At 43.0% G+C, this 16,514-nt stretch overlaps 1 protein-coding gene across 1 annotated transcript in view; it reads right to left on the reverse strand.

Moving 5' to 3' along the window:
• Nucleotides 1-471: 471 nt before the first annotated feature.
• The window catches only part of LOC134881045 (protein unc-79 homolog), a 32,276-nt gene continuing 16,233 nt past the window's right edge, over nucleotides 472-16,514 (reverse strand). Inside the window, exons 19-51 of the mRNA XM_063908160.1 lie at nucleotides 16,218-16,445; nucleotides 15,769-15,910; nucleotides 15,026-15,105; nucleotides 14,787-14,935; nucleotides 14,369-14,526; nucleotides 12,838-13,019; nucleotides 12,539-12,740; nucleotides 12,246-12,428; nucleotides 11,551-11,619; nucleotides 10,834-11,171; nucleotides 10,531-10,713; nucleotides 10,216-10,378; nucleotides 9,844-9,993; nucleotides 8,484-9,728; nucleotides 7,207-7,308; nucleotides 6,630-6,746; nucleotides 6,327-6,429; nucleotides 6,103-6,243; nucleotides 5,938-5,976; nucleotides 5,708-5,820; nucleotides 5,397-5,482; nucleotides 4,831-5,004; nucleotides 4,456-4,524; nucleotides 4,264-4,374; nucleotides 2,933-3,037; nucleotides 2,756-2,833; nucleotides 2,545-2,634; nucleotides 2,292-2,467; nucleotides 1,779-1,962; nucleotides 1,481-1,684; nucleotides 1,287-1,364; nucleotides 1,153-1,194; nucleotides 472-1,054 (exon numbers count right to left, since the gene is read on the reverse strand). Coding sequence (XP_063764230.1) covers nucleotides 866-1,054; nucleotides 1,153-1,194; nucleotides 1,287-1,364; nucleotides 1,481-1,684; nucleotides 1,779-1,962; nucleotides 2,292-2,467; nucleotides 2,545-2,634; nucleotides 2,756-2,833; nucleotides 2,933-3,037; nucleotides 4,264-4,374; nucleotides 4,456-4,524; nucleotides 4,831-5,004; nucleotides 5,397-5,482; nucleotides 5,708-5,820; nucleotides 5,938-5,976; nucleotides 6,103-6,243; nucleotides 6,327-6,429; nucleotides 6,630-6,746; nucleotides 7,207-7,308; nucleotides 8,484-9,728; nucleotides 9,844-9,993; nucleotides 10,216-10,378; nucleotides 10,531-10,713; nucleotides 10,834-11,171; nucleotides 11,551-11,619; nucleotides 12,246-12,428; nucleotides 12,539-12,740; nucleotides 12,838-13,019; nucleotides 14,369-14,526; nucleotides 14,787-14,935; nucleotides 15,026-15,105; nucleotides 15,769-15,910; nucleotides 16,218-16,445 — 5,673 coding nt within the window. The 3' untranslated portion in view covers nucleotides 472-865. The remainder of the gene's footprint in view (nucleotides 1,055-1,152; nucleotides 1,195-1,286; nucleotides 1,365-1,480; nucleotides 1,685-1,778; nucleotides 1,963-2,291; nucleotides 2,468-2,544; nucleotides 2,635-2,755; nucleotides 2,834-2,932; nucleotides 3,038-4,263; nucleotides 4,375-4,455; nucleotides 4,525-4,830; nucleotides 5,005-5,396; nucleotides 5,483-5,707; nucleotides 5,821-5,937; nucleotides 5,977-6,102; nucleotides 6,244-6,326; nucleotides 6,430-6,629; nucleotides 6,747-7,206; nucleotides 7,309-8,483; nucleotides 9,729-9,843; nucleotides 9,994-10,215; nucleotides 10,379-10,530; nucleotides 10,714-10,833; nucleotides 11,172-11,550; nucleotides 11,620-12,245; nucleotides 12,429-12,538; nucleotides 12,741-12,837; nucleotides 13,020-14,368; nucleotides 14,527-14,786; nucleotides 14,936-15,025; nucleotides 15,106-15,768; nucleotides 15,911-16,217; nucleotides 16,446-16,514) is intronic.

Genomic DNA, 16,514 nt, shown 5'->3' on the forward strand with positions numbered 1-16,514 from the left:
TTTGCTTGGTATATGCGTGGGCCAATCTGTTTCGCTGCTGCCAATGAAGAAGGGAATAGACAAATGGGGAAGGGGGAGGATGCCTTCCACTTTAGGGCTGGGAGGGGGGCACAACCAAAATAGTCTTGTTTACCTCTAATGTCTGGCTCCATCTTATCGAGTTACAAAGCTGCTGCTGCAACTCAAGAGCGGCCTCTGATCGATCAGAGCTCTGATGGCGAGAGGCAGCATGACTGACAGTCCGACAAGGATCTCAGACGGGAGCTGAGTAATGCATGTCATGCCATTTTCCCGGACACACCTGAGGTTCAGATTCTCGTCTAGCAGAGTGAAAAACAGAGCTGATTTTATCTGCATTATGGTAAACTGGACATTTTCCAAATCAGCCAGGACATCAAAAGGGCAGTAAATGTCACATTTGAATTTGAAAGGGATTTGAAATTCATTTGAAATGATAAAGTGTACTCAATCTGTAGAAAAACTCATTCTTTTATTATTCGGCTTGTGACCAAGCAACTTAAAAAGTGATAGAATAGGAATGTAACAGTGAGAGTAGCTTATATTCAACAAGCATTTGCTTTCACCCCCTCACTGTTACTAACATCTATAGAAAGTCTCTCTGTTGAATACAACAGTTAGGCACCTGATACAATCATCCCACACAAGCCTGCCAAACTTTTAATTATCAGCTCCAGTGATAGTACTTCAAAATAGCATAGATTTTCTGTACAGGTATGATACTGAAGGTGCTGAAAATGATTCATTCCACATGAATTCCACACATCCTCGGTTTACAGAAGAGTCTGTTTTTTGGTCAGAGAGGATGCATGCAGGTCTAAGGATCCAGATGTGAGCACGGAGCAGGTCACATTGGGTAGAATTGAGAGGCGGCCTCAGACGATTGGATCTCCACCTGCGCCATCTTGAACTGGGTGCACTGCAGCCATTTACGCAGAGCAATCGGAGGGGCTCCAGATGTCGGGCCCTGCAGACACTGATGGTTCACACGGTTCTGGATGGCCTGGAGACGTAGCTGCAGCCCCGCAGAGAGATGCTGATGAACAAAAAAAGGTAAGATGAGTCTAAAATCCTCTAAAGAGTCAATGGTTAGCTACATATTACAAATCTGTATCAACATCTTTAAATCTTTACCTTAAGGTTTGACTGAATCATGGGTAGCCACATAGGAATTAGCTATAAGAAAAAATGAGGATAGATAAGTATGAGGATACATGTTAAAGTGATTATGATTAACGATGTAGAAAGATACCAGAGTCATATCAAACCTTGACAAAGATGGTTGAGTTGCACTCCTGCAGTGCTTCCATCAAACTAATGACATGAAGACACACCATTTCTACCATCTGAAAACAGATAACAATCAAACTGTGATTTTCTCTATCAAAGCTACAGATTTCCCATCATTTACGAAAGAAATCAGTCCAAAATGTAATTGTTAATTAACAGGCAGCTCACTCACTACTTTATTGTGGGCCATGAGCTGCAGGATGCTGGGTGTTACCCGACTCCAGAACTCCAGGCCAGTAAGGATAGCGCTGGAGGAAAACTCTGTCTGGTTTTGATTCTGCAGGGACGGAGAAGCGGCCGCCTGCTCGCAGTAGATAGTCCACAGCTGGGCAAACATGAAGGCGTGGAACAGAGAGCACATGTGCAGCACCGAAGTCTGGGGACAGAGATCAAGAACAATGAGAGGTTGTTATGGATCATATTAACACAACCTGGACGGGGTCATTAGAGGGATTTTCTTTCCGCCTGACCTTTGACTGTTCTGGGAAACCGATGAGGATAACGATAAGATGATCTGCAATATGGGATCCAGCATCCAGAGGGATGGGCATGCAGGAGGTGGAGCCCTGGTGCAGGGCGCAGTGTGTCAGGGAGCCCAAAAGTAGCCAGGACAGCTGACGAATGTGGGACACACACTCAATGAATTCTTTTGGCCTGAAGGGAGAAAATATTAAATCTTCAGTTTCACAAATCAGCCCACAATATATTCTAATTAGAGGATTATACTAAATATCTGGTAGTTTAACATTAGTGTTGGTTAACGGAAGGTACATAAAACAGATTTGGTTGTACCCGACATCGAAGATAATTTCCCAGGTTTTGACAATTCTGCTTTTGCACCAATATACCTTAAACATTTGTTACAACTTCAATGAATACATCTAGATATCACCAGAAATAGATGAAGCAATATGTTTTTATGTAATTCGGAACTGTCTCTTTAAGTCATTACTAAACCCGTCTGCCGTTTTTCTCATGCTTACCCTTGTTGCATGGTGGATGGCGGATGATAAAGCCAAGGAAGATATCGGACCACAGCTTTGTTATCACGGTGATTGCCTTTGCTGATCTCCATGGCAGCAACTTGTGCCAAGCCCACTTTCAGGTTCCCCCCAAAAGTGTCCTCATGCAGAGGCTGACAGCAAGCCTTCATATGGCTCTGAGTGACAGATTTGGAAATATAAGTGCGGGACAATGGGAAATATATAATAAACATTTGATAAGAATAAGACTTACTTTAAGTTTGGTTAGTGTGTGCATATCTGCAATGAAGTCCAGGAGTTCACTTATGTATTGTCTCATGCATTCCATGGCTGCTGTTGTGCACTGTGGAGAACAAAAGCAGTTTATCCTTTAGGAGGAATCACAGCGGGCTCCATCTTTATTCCCCGCTGCTTAATGAGGCTTATTCTAATAGGAGGCAAATACACATCGGCTAAAGTCTTACCCCCGGCAGCGTTAAGATCATGTGCTTTTGGATGATGGTGGATTCTGCTAGCCGTGTTCCGATATCTGCACAAACAAACTGAGAAATCCCACAGCAGTTTTTACATTTGTATTCAGGATGCAACACTGTGATTTATGTGGATCTTGTAAACTGTGAATAAAAGAGCATTTTTTTTACCTGGACCAGCAGTAACAAGTTTGTGTCGGGCAGAGGAGACTTGAACTTGAGAGCCTGCAGGAGCTCTAACACCACAATGCGGGACATGTAGAACTTATCTCTCTCCTGGATGGGGAGATAGAGAGTGGGGTAAATGTACCGATGCAGCAAGACTGCCTTTTTCTATTATCACTCTCCCTTACTCATGCTGCGAGGAGAGCATAAACTCTGTAGCCTGAATAGAGGGGGAAGGACAGGCAGTGAGAGGGGAGGGAGGGGAGGCAGGGGAGACAGAGAATAGACAGAGAATAGGGAAGCTGAGGAGTAGATTTAGGCCAGTCCAGATCTCTCCTCCCAGAGTCCCAGGCAGCTCAGATGAGGCTGTCAGGCTGCCTTCTCCCTCCCTGAGGACAGGCTCTCTCTTTGTTCATCCCTTCCACACAAAGCCCAGCTGCCTGTTTACAAACCACACTGTCATCTTCTGGCTTCCACTTTGCCTCCCTCTTTCTCTATGCAGTCATGTTTGCTTATGTTAGGCGCAGGCACATGCTCCTCCGCTCCTACAGAATGCAGAGCTGCTTCTGACTCTCGTTAATGCGCATACCTGTACGCAGCACTCTCATAATTAAAAGTTAATGGAGCATGTCCGTTCGGTAAATAGCAAATCATACTCTGCTCTTAAGCTAGAGGGCCCAGTCGCATAGTGCAGTGCAGCTTTCACAAATGATGCATGGCGGGACAAACTTTTGTAGGGCTAGTAAATGTGACTTTGTATCCTTAAAAACTGACCTCCAAAGATAACTGGGGGAAGCTTCCCGGAAAGCGCACCTCTTCATAAAACACAGGACAGGGTCCAAAAGCAATTGCTGATAGTGACTCTGTGTTTTGAAAAGCGGATATTATACGGTGAGGAATTAAAGAGGGTGTAGAAAATCAATACTGCAGGAGACATAAAGCATGCAGCACTGACAGTGGTAGAGGACTGAGGATTCATCTGGCCCAACAGTTCAGACAGCCCTGGCTCCATCTCTGTCTGAGACAGCCACTCAGAATCACACCGGTCTGCCCTAGCACATCAACTAATCATGTTAATCAATACTAGCTGATTGCCTACTTAATCATCTGTGACACATGGCCACATTTCTGGCTGACTGGAGAGTCAGGGAAGTAGGTAAAGCACCCACAGAGTGATGAGCCAGAGGCCTGTGAACAGCGGCTCAACATTTTTAAAACTGCAGATTAGTTTAAAAGGTTTAACTCCTTAAAGACTGCGTGATTACTGTCAACACGGGCTTTATTCCTACTAAACTCTATTTACAGAAAAGATGTTATGAAAGCACACTCAAGAGTACCTTGTTGAAGCCTTTGTAACATAGTCCACACAGTTCTACGAGGTAGGAGAGACTGAACATGCCATACTGGATGACAAAGCTCAGCAGCTTGGAGAAAGGCTCCAGGAGGCTCTGTATGGTGGAAGGAAAGGGTAAGATAATAAAGTCTCGTATTTTAATGCATCAGTTTGAAATATTCTGCTCTGGGCTTACCCGGGTTGCATTTGTAGTTGGGATTTTTAGTAGACAAATGATTATCCTTAAACTGGAATCCATGGGGCACTAATGAGACACACAGATTGCAAAAGGGAAAGATTTTGGCGTGACAGTTGGTTTTGCCAATATAAAAAGACATTGCATGGTGCATAGCCATATTCCTGGAATTAAAATGTGCCTGCAGTGATAAATTGATTAGAAGACATTCAATTGACCTCCAAGGTCAAAAGCGGCAGAGTCAAATCAATTACAATTTTAAGACTCTGTCCTATTGAACCCGAAAAGGGCACTGCAAGATACTTTTTCCTCGGGCCATAATCACATTAGACCATATCAGCCCATGACTAAGTGAACGGAAGAGTCCATATCTACCTTCAGAGGAAGCACAGAGGGCAGTTTTGTGAGGAAGGTCTGGAACTGGTTGCAGATGGTCGTCCACAGGTTGCTAGGAGAGTCCATGGGAAGGGCCTCCATGAAGGTTGCGATGTTGTCCAGGCAGTGCAGCATTGTGCCCCCTGCTGGCAGACTCTTCTTGTTGTTTAAGCCCTGGAGGGCACAGAGGCATAAACCATAACAGGGTTATATAAGGAGATTCTATAAGCGAAGATATTTCCATTTAACTGATCATTCAGTCCTGATCAATCACAGAGCTGATGATGAGCGCGAGGGATTAGCACAGTGAAGCACAGATGATTGCAGGGATGAGCTCATGCATCAGTGGGTTGTTATCTGTGTCATTTATTTAGCTTTAATATTAACAATAAACTGGTACAATGGTGCAGAGGAAGGCAGGTTTTCTGGAATACCCCAATGTTTTGTTGCTTTAGATGGGCTTATGCTGTTCATGTAGCTGAAGCCAGAAAAAAGAAAAAAGCTTTTGCTTTGACAAGAGCTCCTCCTGCTGGGTAAATGACTACACAACTGCTAAAATATCTCACCTCAAGCAGCATGTTGAGGGCAGCAACAGAACTCAGTTCATTAAAATCTATCAGGGAGGAGGCCAGTGTTCGCAGAAAACTTCCATCTGTAAAATAAGAAAGGTGGACACAAGTTTCAGACACATTCAAACAGATGGGTAAAGAAAGACTGCTATTACTATTATCCAGGTTTATATAAATCAGTAATAAAATGTAACGGATAGTCAAACAAGGTTGAACGGAGCACTTCAGACATGCTGTAAGTCACTATAGAAATAGTGCAGGTACATTTATAGGATTTTTGAGTTGAGTAGCCTGTGGTGTGCGCAGACCTTTGATGTTGCTTTGGAAGAGTTGGGGCAGGATGCCATTAGGGGCCAGCTGGTGAAACATACAGCGGAGGAACTGCTTGGCTACACCTGCTACATTTCCTGGGATCAACATACTGCAAAACATCACAGGAAGAAAAGCAGCGTTGGACAGGCGGTTTAACTTCACATCTATTATTAAACTCAGCCATAAGCACAGTAAAGGCTTATGTGACAGCTTTAATGTCTCATACCTCTCAGCTTGTCCAGAAAAATTGGCACTGGATGCCAACCTGAAAGTAGTTAAAGCAGCGGATTAGGATTCAGGGATGAATTATGCATGAGTTCTGAGGGCGAGTTATGAAACTTCATTTGACTCTGAAGTGCTTTGTGGATGTGGATTACAGGAGCGGCTGTACCTTCCCACAGACTGCATGATGTCGAGGAGCATGGGTGCAGCCAAATCAGGGCTGAGGTGGATGAACATGGACAGAACGACCACTGCAAGGCTGAGAGTCTCCTCGTCGTACTCCTCCAGCACGGCCGCACAGTCCCGACACCTGGAACAATGTGTAGAAACAGGCAAGTTTAAGCATTATGATTACCTGTTTCCAGACAGGTATCCGCTGATAAGTTCATTTACCTGTCAGACATCGTGGTAGGCTGCTCATCAATAAATTCCTCGGGCGCCGGGACAAACATGCTGACTGTGCTTGGTGCAGAGAGCAAACTGGTCTTTGTAGGGCCTACAAAAGAAGGAACAGAGTGATGAAATAAAACAGTAGACGGCTTTTCTTGTCAGTCATTAGATGCTGATTGATTAGGTTAGTGAGGAACAACATGTGGGTTTACTGTCTCTGTTTTCATCTATCATGTGCTACTACTGTATGTCCATATACTGTATCTCCTTCTGTTATGGGATGTAGAAAAGTCTAAAGTGACTGACCCGTCTCCCAGGTGCTGATGTTGTGTGGCGCACTGGATTGGTGTTCCAGCTGTCTCTTCATTAGCTGGCTCATGGTCAGAGCTCCCAGGGAGCCGCGCTTCACCTGACGGTACTGAGCTAAAGGTCAGAGAACGACACCTGGGGTGAAGCAGCTGCCAAGACCCTTTCAGCAATACCAACAAGTGTGTGTGTGGGTACATTGATAAAAACTAGACACACATGAAAGGAGGGGAATATTGTGATTTGCTTTTATCATAAGGACAAAATGAGGTCAAGAACGTAGCTCAGTCTGTTTGACTAACTAGAAAACTATGATAATACTTTAAAGCAAAATTAATTAGAAAAAAAGAATATGTAAAACTTTATATTTCTCTCTGCATTTTCTTAGGAATGTAAAAGCTAAGATGTCAAATAATATTATGTTATTTTATTTCATATTTCCAGCATCAGGATCAAGATATTTCACATAATCGCACCATCATAAATAGAAACAGATAGAATAAGGCCCTCTTTAACAAATCCACAACTGTCAGATTTAGTTTATAAGGAACCAATAGGTAAAGTATCTGGATCCTACTTGATACTGAAGAGCGGTGGCTTGTTTCAGGCATAGCAGCTTCGAGCGTTGGTGCTGAAGCCGATTCTCGTGGCTTTTCCAAAGTAGACAGAACTTTGTGATCTGCAAGGCAATATGGGTAAATAATGGGCTGGGCTTTGCCATCAGAATCTTGCCAGAATTTATGCCGCTATATTCCAATAAAAACTGATAAGATATGGACATTCAGTAGTAATAAGCATTACTTTTGCTACCATTAGGTGATTGTTTAAGTGTTTAGTACTAATTTACGGTTATGTGAAGTTTAATGATTTTTGTTTGCCTGTAGGCAGATTTAAATTGGCAATTTGATCTGAAATTATGCTCTTCTACTTAGCTTGCACTGAAATGTAAAGGTTTGACTGCTTCTGAAAAACTTCCAAAGCGTTAGTATGAAACAATACAGTGAACACATACATATACACACCACAGGACACCACACAGCCGGAGTGGTTAGGTATATACCGGTTGGAGGCATTTTTCAGGGTACACTTATATCCTAGAAACTAATAAGAGTATACCAATGTCTTGCCAATATTTATTTCAATCCTCAAATCATGTATCCTTCACATTTATGCTGTCCATTTTGAAATGCATACTATTACTATTTTTGGGTGCATTTTCCCAGCATAACAGGCTGCCATCGTTCCCTTTTTTTCTGAACATGGGTCAAAAACTTTTCCTAGAATTGTACGATCCATCACAGTAAAAAACACTTTCATCATAGAAGATGAGTGTTCATTTAAACATTGAAAGTGAGGTGCACATTCTCAGATCGACACTGAGATTGAAACAAAGGAAGTAAACGCAGCATCACTGTAGCCTTCAGTCTTAGACTGAGGAACAGTTGATGTGTGAGAGTCAGCAGTACACAGTGATCTGTCAGGAACATAAACTGTGACGAGGTCAGTGATTAAGTCAGCAGCGAGGCTGTGAAGTGGTCCATGCGGGATTCTACTGTTTTCATCATCTGCTAATTTATTTTCATATTGTACAGAAATGGAAACAGCCTCATTTTAATTGTGGGCAAAATTGTTAACTGGGACCTCAAGTGTAGATGATTTGATGTAAATTGACAAGAATTGTAACAAAAAAAAGGTGTTCTCTAAAGTTTAGTTCACTTTTGAACAAGCTACACAAAAAATAGATTTTTGTGTATGGGATAAGCTTCTTTAAATGTAAGACATCATCAAATGTACACACTTTCTGAGCAGCACAGTGGTAAAAAAGAAATTATCCTAACCATCTTTTTTCCGTACCTGTTTCTGTGGTCTGCTCCCCCCCCAGCTTGTCGAACATATTGAAGGTGATATCCAGGTATTCCCTCTGGATGGCACTGACAGCTATCTTCCTCTGCTTCCGTTGTCGGGGAACAATCTGGATTTTAAACTCTGCTTCATCGTCTCCATTGTCAGGTTTTTGGTCGCTGTCCCCTTCATCAGCCATGTCGTCGTCATCTTCATCATCCCCATCCTCTTCTTCGTCATTGCTGTCCCTCTTGCTTTTTTCCGGTGAGGAAGGAGGCTCGGCTTTGTCTTCTGGGATGTCCAAGAAGATTGTCCTACCAGAGGGACTGGTCCCGAGTACAAAGCTCTTTACCTCATCACACATGTCGTCTAGCGAGGTGTCGGGGACATGTGGGGTCTTCCTTAGCATGTCTCTCTTCTGCTTTAGGGTCATGGGGCTTTCATGGCAGACATTTTCCAGTCGATCAGGAATATCCAGAGAGGTGCTGGGAGTCACACGGTTTGGCCTTTTAATCACTAACGTCTGCTCTGAGCCTCCATCTCCCACCAGGCGCTCTGGGCCCTTTTTGTCACTGGAACAGTCCTCTACACTCACCTGAACCACAGGAGACAGTCGCAAAGTCTTGCTGCTGGCAGGGGAAGAAGATAACTTTGGGCTGCCGTTGAACTTGGAGGACATGATGGTGTTAAGGTCAAACTCCTCATCACTTTCTACGATCCTCAGAGGAGGCAGCGGCTCGAACACCAAGGAGTCGCTGTCAGACATCGAGAGCAGCGAGTGCTTTTCTGGAATGGAGGTGCAGTCAGAGGAGAGGTCGATGAGGTCTTGGTCCTCCTTCCCTTGAACTGATCCTCCTAGTGAGCTCAGGTCCAGTTTGTCCTCAAAGGTCTCCATACAGCTGAGACGGACCTCAGGGATAACAGGCTTTGAGCCCCGTCGGTCAACGGCATCGCTGCCCTCCACCCGAACCGAAGAGCCATCAGATGATCCCTTGCCGTGACGCCTGCCGTGATGGGACGTGGCCGAAGATGGGAGCAGGACCTCAGGGGGCGCCTGCATGTCGCAGCGATCAATGCAGGATTTACGTCGGTGTTCATCCAGGTTGAAGAGGATGGAGTCAGTGTTGGAAATGTCCAGAGACTTCTGCTTGTGCATGGCCTGCAGCCGCTTCTTCCTGGTGCTCTCCTCCCTCACACAGTGCAGAATGCTGTCCTGAAGCGCGCTGGCTTCACGGTACTCTGACAGCTCAATTTCACCTGATTTACAGAAGAAGAGTTAGAATTTATCCCAGTGAACATAGCACCTTCCTGTAGCTCAAAAATATGTTCTGCTGTTATACTACGTTTGAATTTGAAAGAGTCTGCTTCTTACTTCTCTTGGCATTCAGCTCTACCGGCTGGTACTTCACAGACTTGCTGCCACCAATCCTCTTCAGACGGGCAAAGAAGGTCTGTGACTCCTTGTTAGCGGCACCAGTCGGTGTGTCATGCACGTCTGACTCATCGAATACACTGTCCTCTTCTAAGATGGAGAAAAGTCTACATGAATTGGATTCATTCTCATCATTTTTTGCCATCATAATGTACATGGAATAGTGATGCTTTTTTCTTATTTGTAGTAACAAATGGGATCCTTTTAAAACATGAGTTCCACGTAAAAGAAACGATTAAACAAATAAAACAGCAAACCTGACATTTGTGAAGTCTGCTGTTGAGATAAACAACATCCTTTATTTTGCTTCACCTTTTTCTTTCTCGCTGTAACGGCTCATGTTGGAGTTGTCGCTGTAGAGCGGTCCTGCTGTAGCGTGGGGACGACAGCTGTGATATTGGGCATTCAGCGTGTTGATGGTGATGTGAATCAGATGGAGGACCACTTTACTCCCGTCCATGTCTCTGTAAGGGTACTATGGAGCAAAGACAAATATAATAGGCTTATGTTATTCTCTTTGCAATCCAGCATGTATATCATATTAAGAAAAAAGGTGAAAAAACATCTAGAGACTGAATGAATATTCCATGCAATGAAGACCCACTAACACAGAAACACAAATAGTACCTTATAGAGGATAACTAGCAAGGCTTTGAGCCACATCTGTCTGATGTGTGGCTTCAGGGCCCAGAGAGAGCATCGAGGCGGCTGCTGGAAGTAGTGCCTCAGCTGGGGACACGTGCAGTACTTCAACACCTGGACCACCAGGGGGAGCAGCTGCTTCCCTAAACCAATATTGTAGTCCATCACCTGGAACAAAAATGTTACAATGTCATATTCCTAACAATTTCTTACCATAAATACCAGTTAACATGTAAATGCAGTCACAGGAAATCAAAAATAAATGATAATAGACTATATGTCAGTCACTTGTGCAATGCCGGCGATGAAGGCATTAAAGCAGGTGGAGGTACGCATCTTCTGAGGTGCAATCATAAAGCAGCCCTCCTGCTGGTCATAGCCGAGCAGCACGAACAGGTGGCGCTTCACTGTGTTGAAAGCCTTGGCACTGCCGATGTCAGCCTCGGCACTGCTCTGGTCTTTGGCCATAAATTTCATGAGCACCATCATGAGCTGGTGAACCGTCTGGTGATCAATGCCTGCGTCCTCAGGGAGCAGGTCTCTGATGACGGTGTCCTCCTCGGGGGATGGGGTCTGGCCTGCAAGAGGGGCTGAAGCGTCAGGGTTAAAGTGCGGGAGGAAAAGTACTGCAGAGAGGAGAGAGGGTGGCCAGAAGGAAGGGTGCAGGCCCGGAGGGGTAACAACATAGAGGGAGGGGGGTCAAAAACTCATCTCTGTCAACACAGGTGGAGACATTCTCATGCAATACATATACATCAGTGTTTATGGAATACATAAATGAGGTTAAACAAAACAAAAAAAAACAGCTAGCTGTTAGCAAAAGTTGTACTTTTTAAGTGTTAGAATTAGTTAATGAAAAAACAATGACTGCCACCGTGGAGCAAACATTGCTTTTTCATATTTTCTGTCATAATTTCATGTAGCTTTATTGTTAATCATACTGCATTTTCCTCCAATATGATGTGATAATGAAGAATAACGTTTCAGATTTAGGTTGTTATTTACCTGGCAGGACTTTCTCTATCATATCTCCCAGTGTCGGGGCAGAATGCTCTTGCCTCGTAAGCCTTAGAGCTAAAAACCACATATGAAGAACACAATTTAAGATAACTCCCAGGGGAGGTAGCACAGGACACATGTCTGAGCTTCATCGCCACCCAACACATGTGCACACACACACAAATAAACACACAAAACAACACATGACCTCAAAACTGTGTAAAGTCCAAGTGTCATCAACAATAAAGGCCAATCACAAATATCAAATGACCACATCATGTTTGAAACATCTCCCAGAACGATGAAAGTAATGACATGATAGGGAGCTACTCCTTTATTAAACAAAGTGGTATTTAGACATTTAAGTGACATGAACAAACATGTGAGTAGAGAAACATTAGGAAAATGGCTCATCTTTGGTCGAATAGTATTTGCAAATAGATGAGTATTTGGTTTTACTCATAAGGAATAGGATTTGGCTGTAATCACCACATTAAGACAACACAGACAGTAGGTGCTTCTCTAAATCAAAATGGATTATAAACTGATCTAAAGATACATTCAAGTTTTATATCTGTATTTTCAGCTCCAACAAATCAACTATGAGGCTCTTTAGAGGCTTTGCAAACACTTTTCAACCACAGATTGAATGACAGTGACACAGGGTCAGATTCATTGAGAGGCGAATCTGTGCTACTCACGAATACGGTTGCTCAGTGACTCAGGGAGTGAAAACGCCCGTTTAGACTCTGGTGGGGCTCCCTTCACACTGTCCCGAAGGGAGCGCACGCTCTTCTGGCGATTCCTGGCGAAGCGGGCCCGCCGTATCTTCCACATTGCTGCATCACTGAGGTTGGCTACGTTGGTTCTTACTGCTGTGATGGCTGTCAATAAAGAGTATAATTTAGAGCAGTGTTTATGTTATTTTCTGTCAAGCAACATGCAGGTTAGTGGGAGCAGCTGTAAAAACTTCTGAATGGGGACAGCTACATACTAGTAGGGAAAGGAAACTCCTTGTTGCAGTCCAGGTGCAGCTGAGCCTCCAAAGATAGCGTTTCAAAACGGTTGACAAAGAACTCCCAGCTGAGTGCGGGAATGTCTTTCTTCAGGCAGTGCAGCAGCAGGAGCTTGCTGAGGATAATGGGCCGATCCCTCACAACAGTGTCAAACTGGAAATCCAGGCACAGGCATAACCCCTGTATAATAAACAACACACAAAGGGACATGAGCACTTAGATAACACTCATTAAAGTCCAATAACATTTGGATTTAAATGGGGCCTAACAGGGTCACCTGCAGGGCCGGCCTCTTGATGGTGTCCAGCAGCAGTCGGGCCCGGGTGGCCACAGCTGGGTTGACGTCCTCCACCGATGCCAGGAAGCAGCAGAAAGCTTGAGCCAGGGAATATTTCAGCAAGTGGTTTTTCGTCACAGCACCGATATCCAGGAACCGACACAGAACTGCTACCTTTTCCACTGAGGGTTAACATAAGAATATAGAGTTAACAGGAACAGATCACACAATAAGCAGAGACAACTGAGCTTCCACAGGTTCGGCCATAATTACCTCGATATAATAAACATTAAAGAAGATATATTCATGTGTTACTTGGCTCTCCATGTCAGCATATTTGTCTTCTCATAATGCATGGGGGTATGAATATGGATTTAGTTTTTTAAAGAATTTAGGAAAAATGTTAACAAATGATATTAATAATAAGTACAGTTTTTCTACGAACAAAATTTCCAAATGTCATAATATCTGTTGTGTGTGTCATTGTAATGCAAAATATATAAACAGAGTCTCATACCTTATCTTCTCTATTGGTGTAAAAGGTGGTAAAAGACAGTTTTGAGTATAATGCTGAGCTATAATGATGGATGATGTTCACATTCACAAAGATATTGACCACACAACGTCCCACATCCTCTGTGTGGATAAAATAAGAATGCATTTGGTCTTTAAAAAAAAAAGGTTGTTTTTTGTTTTGTTTCTTTACTATGACTTGGATCAAAATCTATTATAGACGCTTCTTTTTTTTGGCTGAAATCAATAAACTTTCACCGACACAGGACTCATGGATACCACATACTGTGGACCACTAGGTGTCAGTGTGGGGTTTAAAAAAGAAATTCCAGAACAGCCCAACATGGCTTGTTCTTCACATTTAAGGTTGTGAATATATAAATAAAAGCTATATTTGAATGATCTACGCCCATAATTATATCTGTTTCAACACTGCTAATAAGAGGGTGTAATAACATTATCATTCCACGTAGATATGATGATATAAACCATTAGGTTTTGTGTTGTTCATCATTTTACTAGATAGAGACACTGACTGAATGTATTTTAACATTTTGATGGTGTTTATATACACAAAAGGCGAATATCTGTACACCTTTTCAGAGATGTTAACCATGTTTTGGGGATATTGTCAGTTCAATTGTTCTCCTGTTTCCCTTAATATATACACTGACTCAGACAACCTGTCCTCTGCCCCTGTCTCAAGGTCATACAGCCCCTCTCTGCCAATCACAAGGCGAGGAAAACACATATTAATCCCACAATTCCTCTATACCGCCAGTTTGAGCCACACGGTAACCATGACAACAGCAAGAGATATGGGGAGGCAGTGGTTTAGGTAGCATATTACATAAGCAGACTGGGGGTCGTCTAATGGTTCATTCATTACTACCTCGCTTGCACAAAAAAATAATGTCAGGTTAATGATGAGCTTGATGAGGTGTTATTTATCATATTGAGAAACAGAAAGCAGATAACAATTTATGCTATTTTACACCATGAGCTACACATGTCTCACCTGCTTCAAATCGTGTTTTCCAGTCTTTGCTGTTGAAGTTTGTGTTGATGAGGTTCCAGAAGATGTCCGCCCCATGTGACAGAGACAGAGCGTGGAGAAGCTGAGGCACAGCCAGGGAGGCCAGCTGGCAATACTCTGACTTCAACATGGACCACAGGCTGAAACACAAATGCACACATTGCTGTCAAGGAGTTTTTGTGTACTATCTACACCTATGTATGTTGCCATAGGTTGATCTGTTGCCATCTCTTTTTTCAGTTGCTATGTTTTTTCAGTTTTGCTGTGTGTATATCTTTTGTTTTAGTGACTGTAAAAACAAATATCTCTATGGGACAATACATCTAAATCAAAGCAGAAAATCTAACATGAATAAAACATTTTCCCACAGTTTCGAATCAAAAAGCCTGACAGCACACACCTGGGGATGAGCATCTTTTCCTGGACGTATGCCAGAAACTGAGGGTGATCCTTGCGGGCCAAATACAAACACTCTCCATGGAGACACAGGATCTTCAGACAGTTCAACATGTTGAACAAGATGTCAGGCTCCTCAAACTTAGACATTTCCTGAATACAGACAAAATGTGAGACTCAAGTCAATCAGAGAACATATTTTTGAAAAGGTCTCTTTTTTTCTCAGTTTTATTATACATGTACCTGTAAAATGGTGTATATGAGCTTTAAAGACACAGGGAGCTGCTGGTAGCAGAACTTCTTATCAGAGTTGTTCTTCATGGCTGGAAGGAAGAGTGTGGTGTTAGAAACAACTGAATGAGTTTTTCACATATGGATGCAAACACAAGTCCAAAATTGATACCCCTTGTACTTCTATATGGTAAATGTAATACTAGATCTGCTAATCCCTTTAGCTCAGTTTAGTATAAAGACTGGAAACAGTGGGAAAGACGTATTTCCTGACAAGTTTCCATCATTTTCAAGATTAGTTTTTCCTGGTTAAGAAATAATAAGGGACTTGAATCCCAGTGAAACTGTGTGGTTAAACAAATGAGATATGGTGTAAAATAGATAGAAATAAAGGGGCTGGGAGGCTGCTTTTATTGTCTTTTGCTACCCTTAGCAGCTGCTATGGGTAGCTTTTGTTTACCATAGGCTTACAAACATGAGAGTGGTATCAATCTTCTCTTCTTACTGGTGGCAAGAAAGCAAATAAACATGTCTGCCAAAATGTTGAACATTTTTCTTTTAAATATAAAGCTACATCTAACAACTGGTAGGTGTAGCAAAATAGTTTAGCTTAAGCAAATACGCTTTTTTAAATGGGGAATTGTAACTTTAAGAAAGACTGCTCTTCTTCTGGCAGTGAAAAGTTCCACAAATATTTTCAGTCATGGCTAACACATTTAAAGATGTTTAACTTTGTGTACAGAACTGATACACACGTGGGTTATCAGGAGAATTGTTACTGGGGTTTTCGGTGTTCACGCCATTTTGGTTGTCTCCTTCTGCACTTCCATTTGATGCACCGAAGGAGAAATCTGGCGCTGACATTAGCAAGGTCTCCTCCAGAGAATCCGTAGGTTCCTGCAGAGCAAATCAAACACTGTCATGATCTCTCATTTATATGTGTCATCCTTATCAGTAAATCAGCTGAGCGTGATTGTCATTGCATAATTTAAAATGTCTGTTAGTTGTCACAAACAAAAGAGACAGAGGTTGAAATTATTTATGGACATATTTTCATGTATAACAACATCAACTCAGCCTGGTATAGTGTTTTTGGCATTGATATTTGGGACATGGGGGGTTTACATGGGAGTCATTTCAAAGCCCTGCTTAATGCACAGAATTAAATTATATGAGACAAATTTAAATTCATGCTGTGTCTCACCACAAGGCGAATCTCTTCTCGGGGGGTCAGCCTCTCCAGGAGCTCACAGCCCAGCTGGTAGCACAGGATACTGGATTGGCACAGGCTGCACTCTAGGGCCTTCTCATCCTTCTGGCAGGTGTGAGTGCCCCCCCACGGGGCTTGGAAGACGTTATTGACGATGCCCACGATATCCTTCCCCAGGCTGCTGTCTAGTCCCAGCATCACACCGTCATCCTGAAGCTCCATCTGGAACAGCAAGAGAAGTGACCATAAAAACATGGCAATAAAGTGTTCCCTTTGTAAAATATCATCACC

Source organism: Eleginops maclovinus, chromosome 19, assembly GCF_036324505.1.
Source record: "Eleginops maclovinus isolate JMC-PN-2008 ecotype Puerto Natales chromosome 19, JC_Emac_rtc_rv5, whole genome shotgun sequence".
Classification (NCBI taxonomy): Eukaryota; Metazoa; Chordata; class Actinopteri; order Perciformes; family Eleginopidae; genus Eleginops; species Eleginops maclovinus.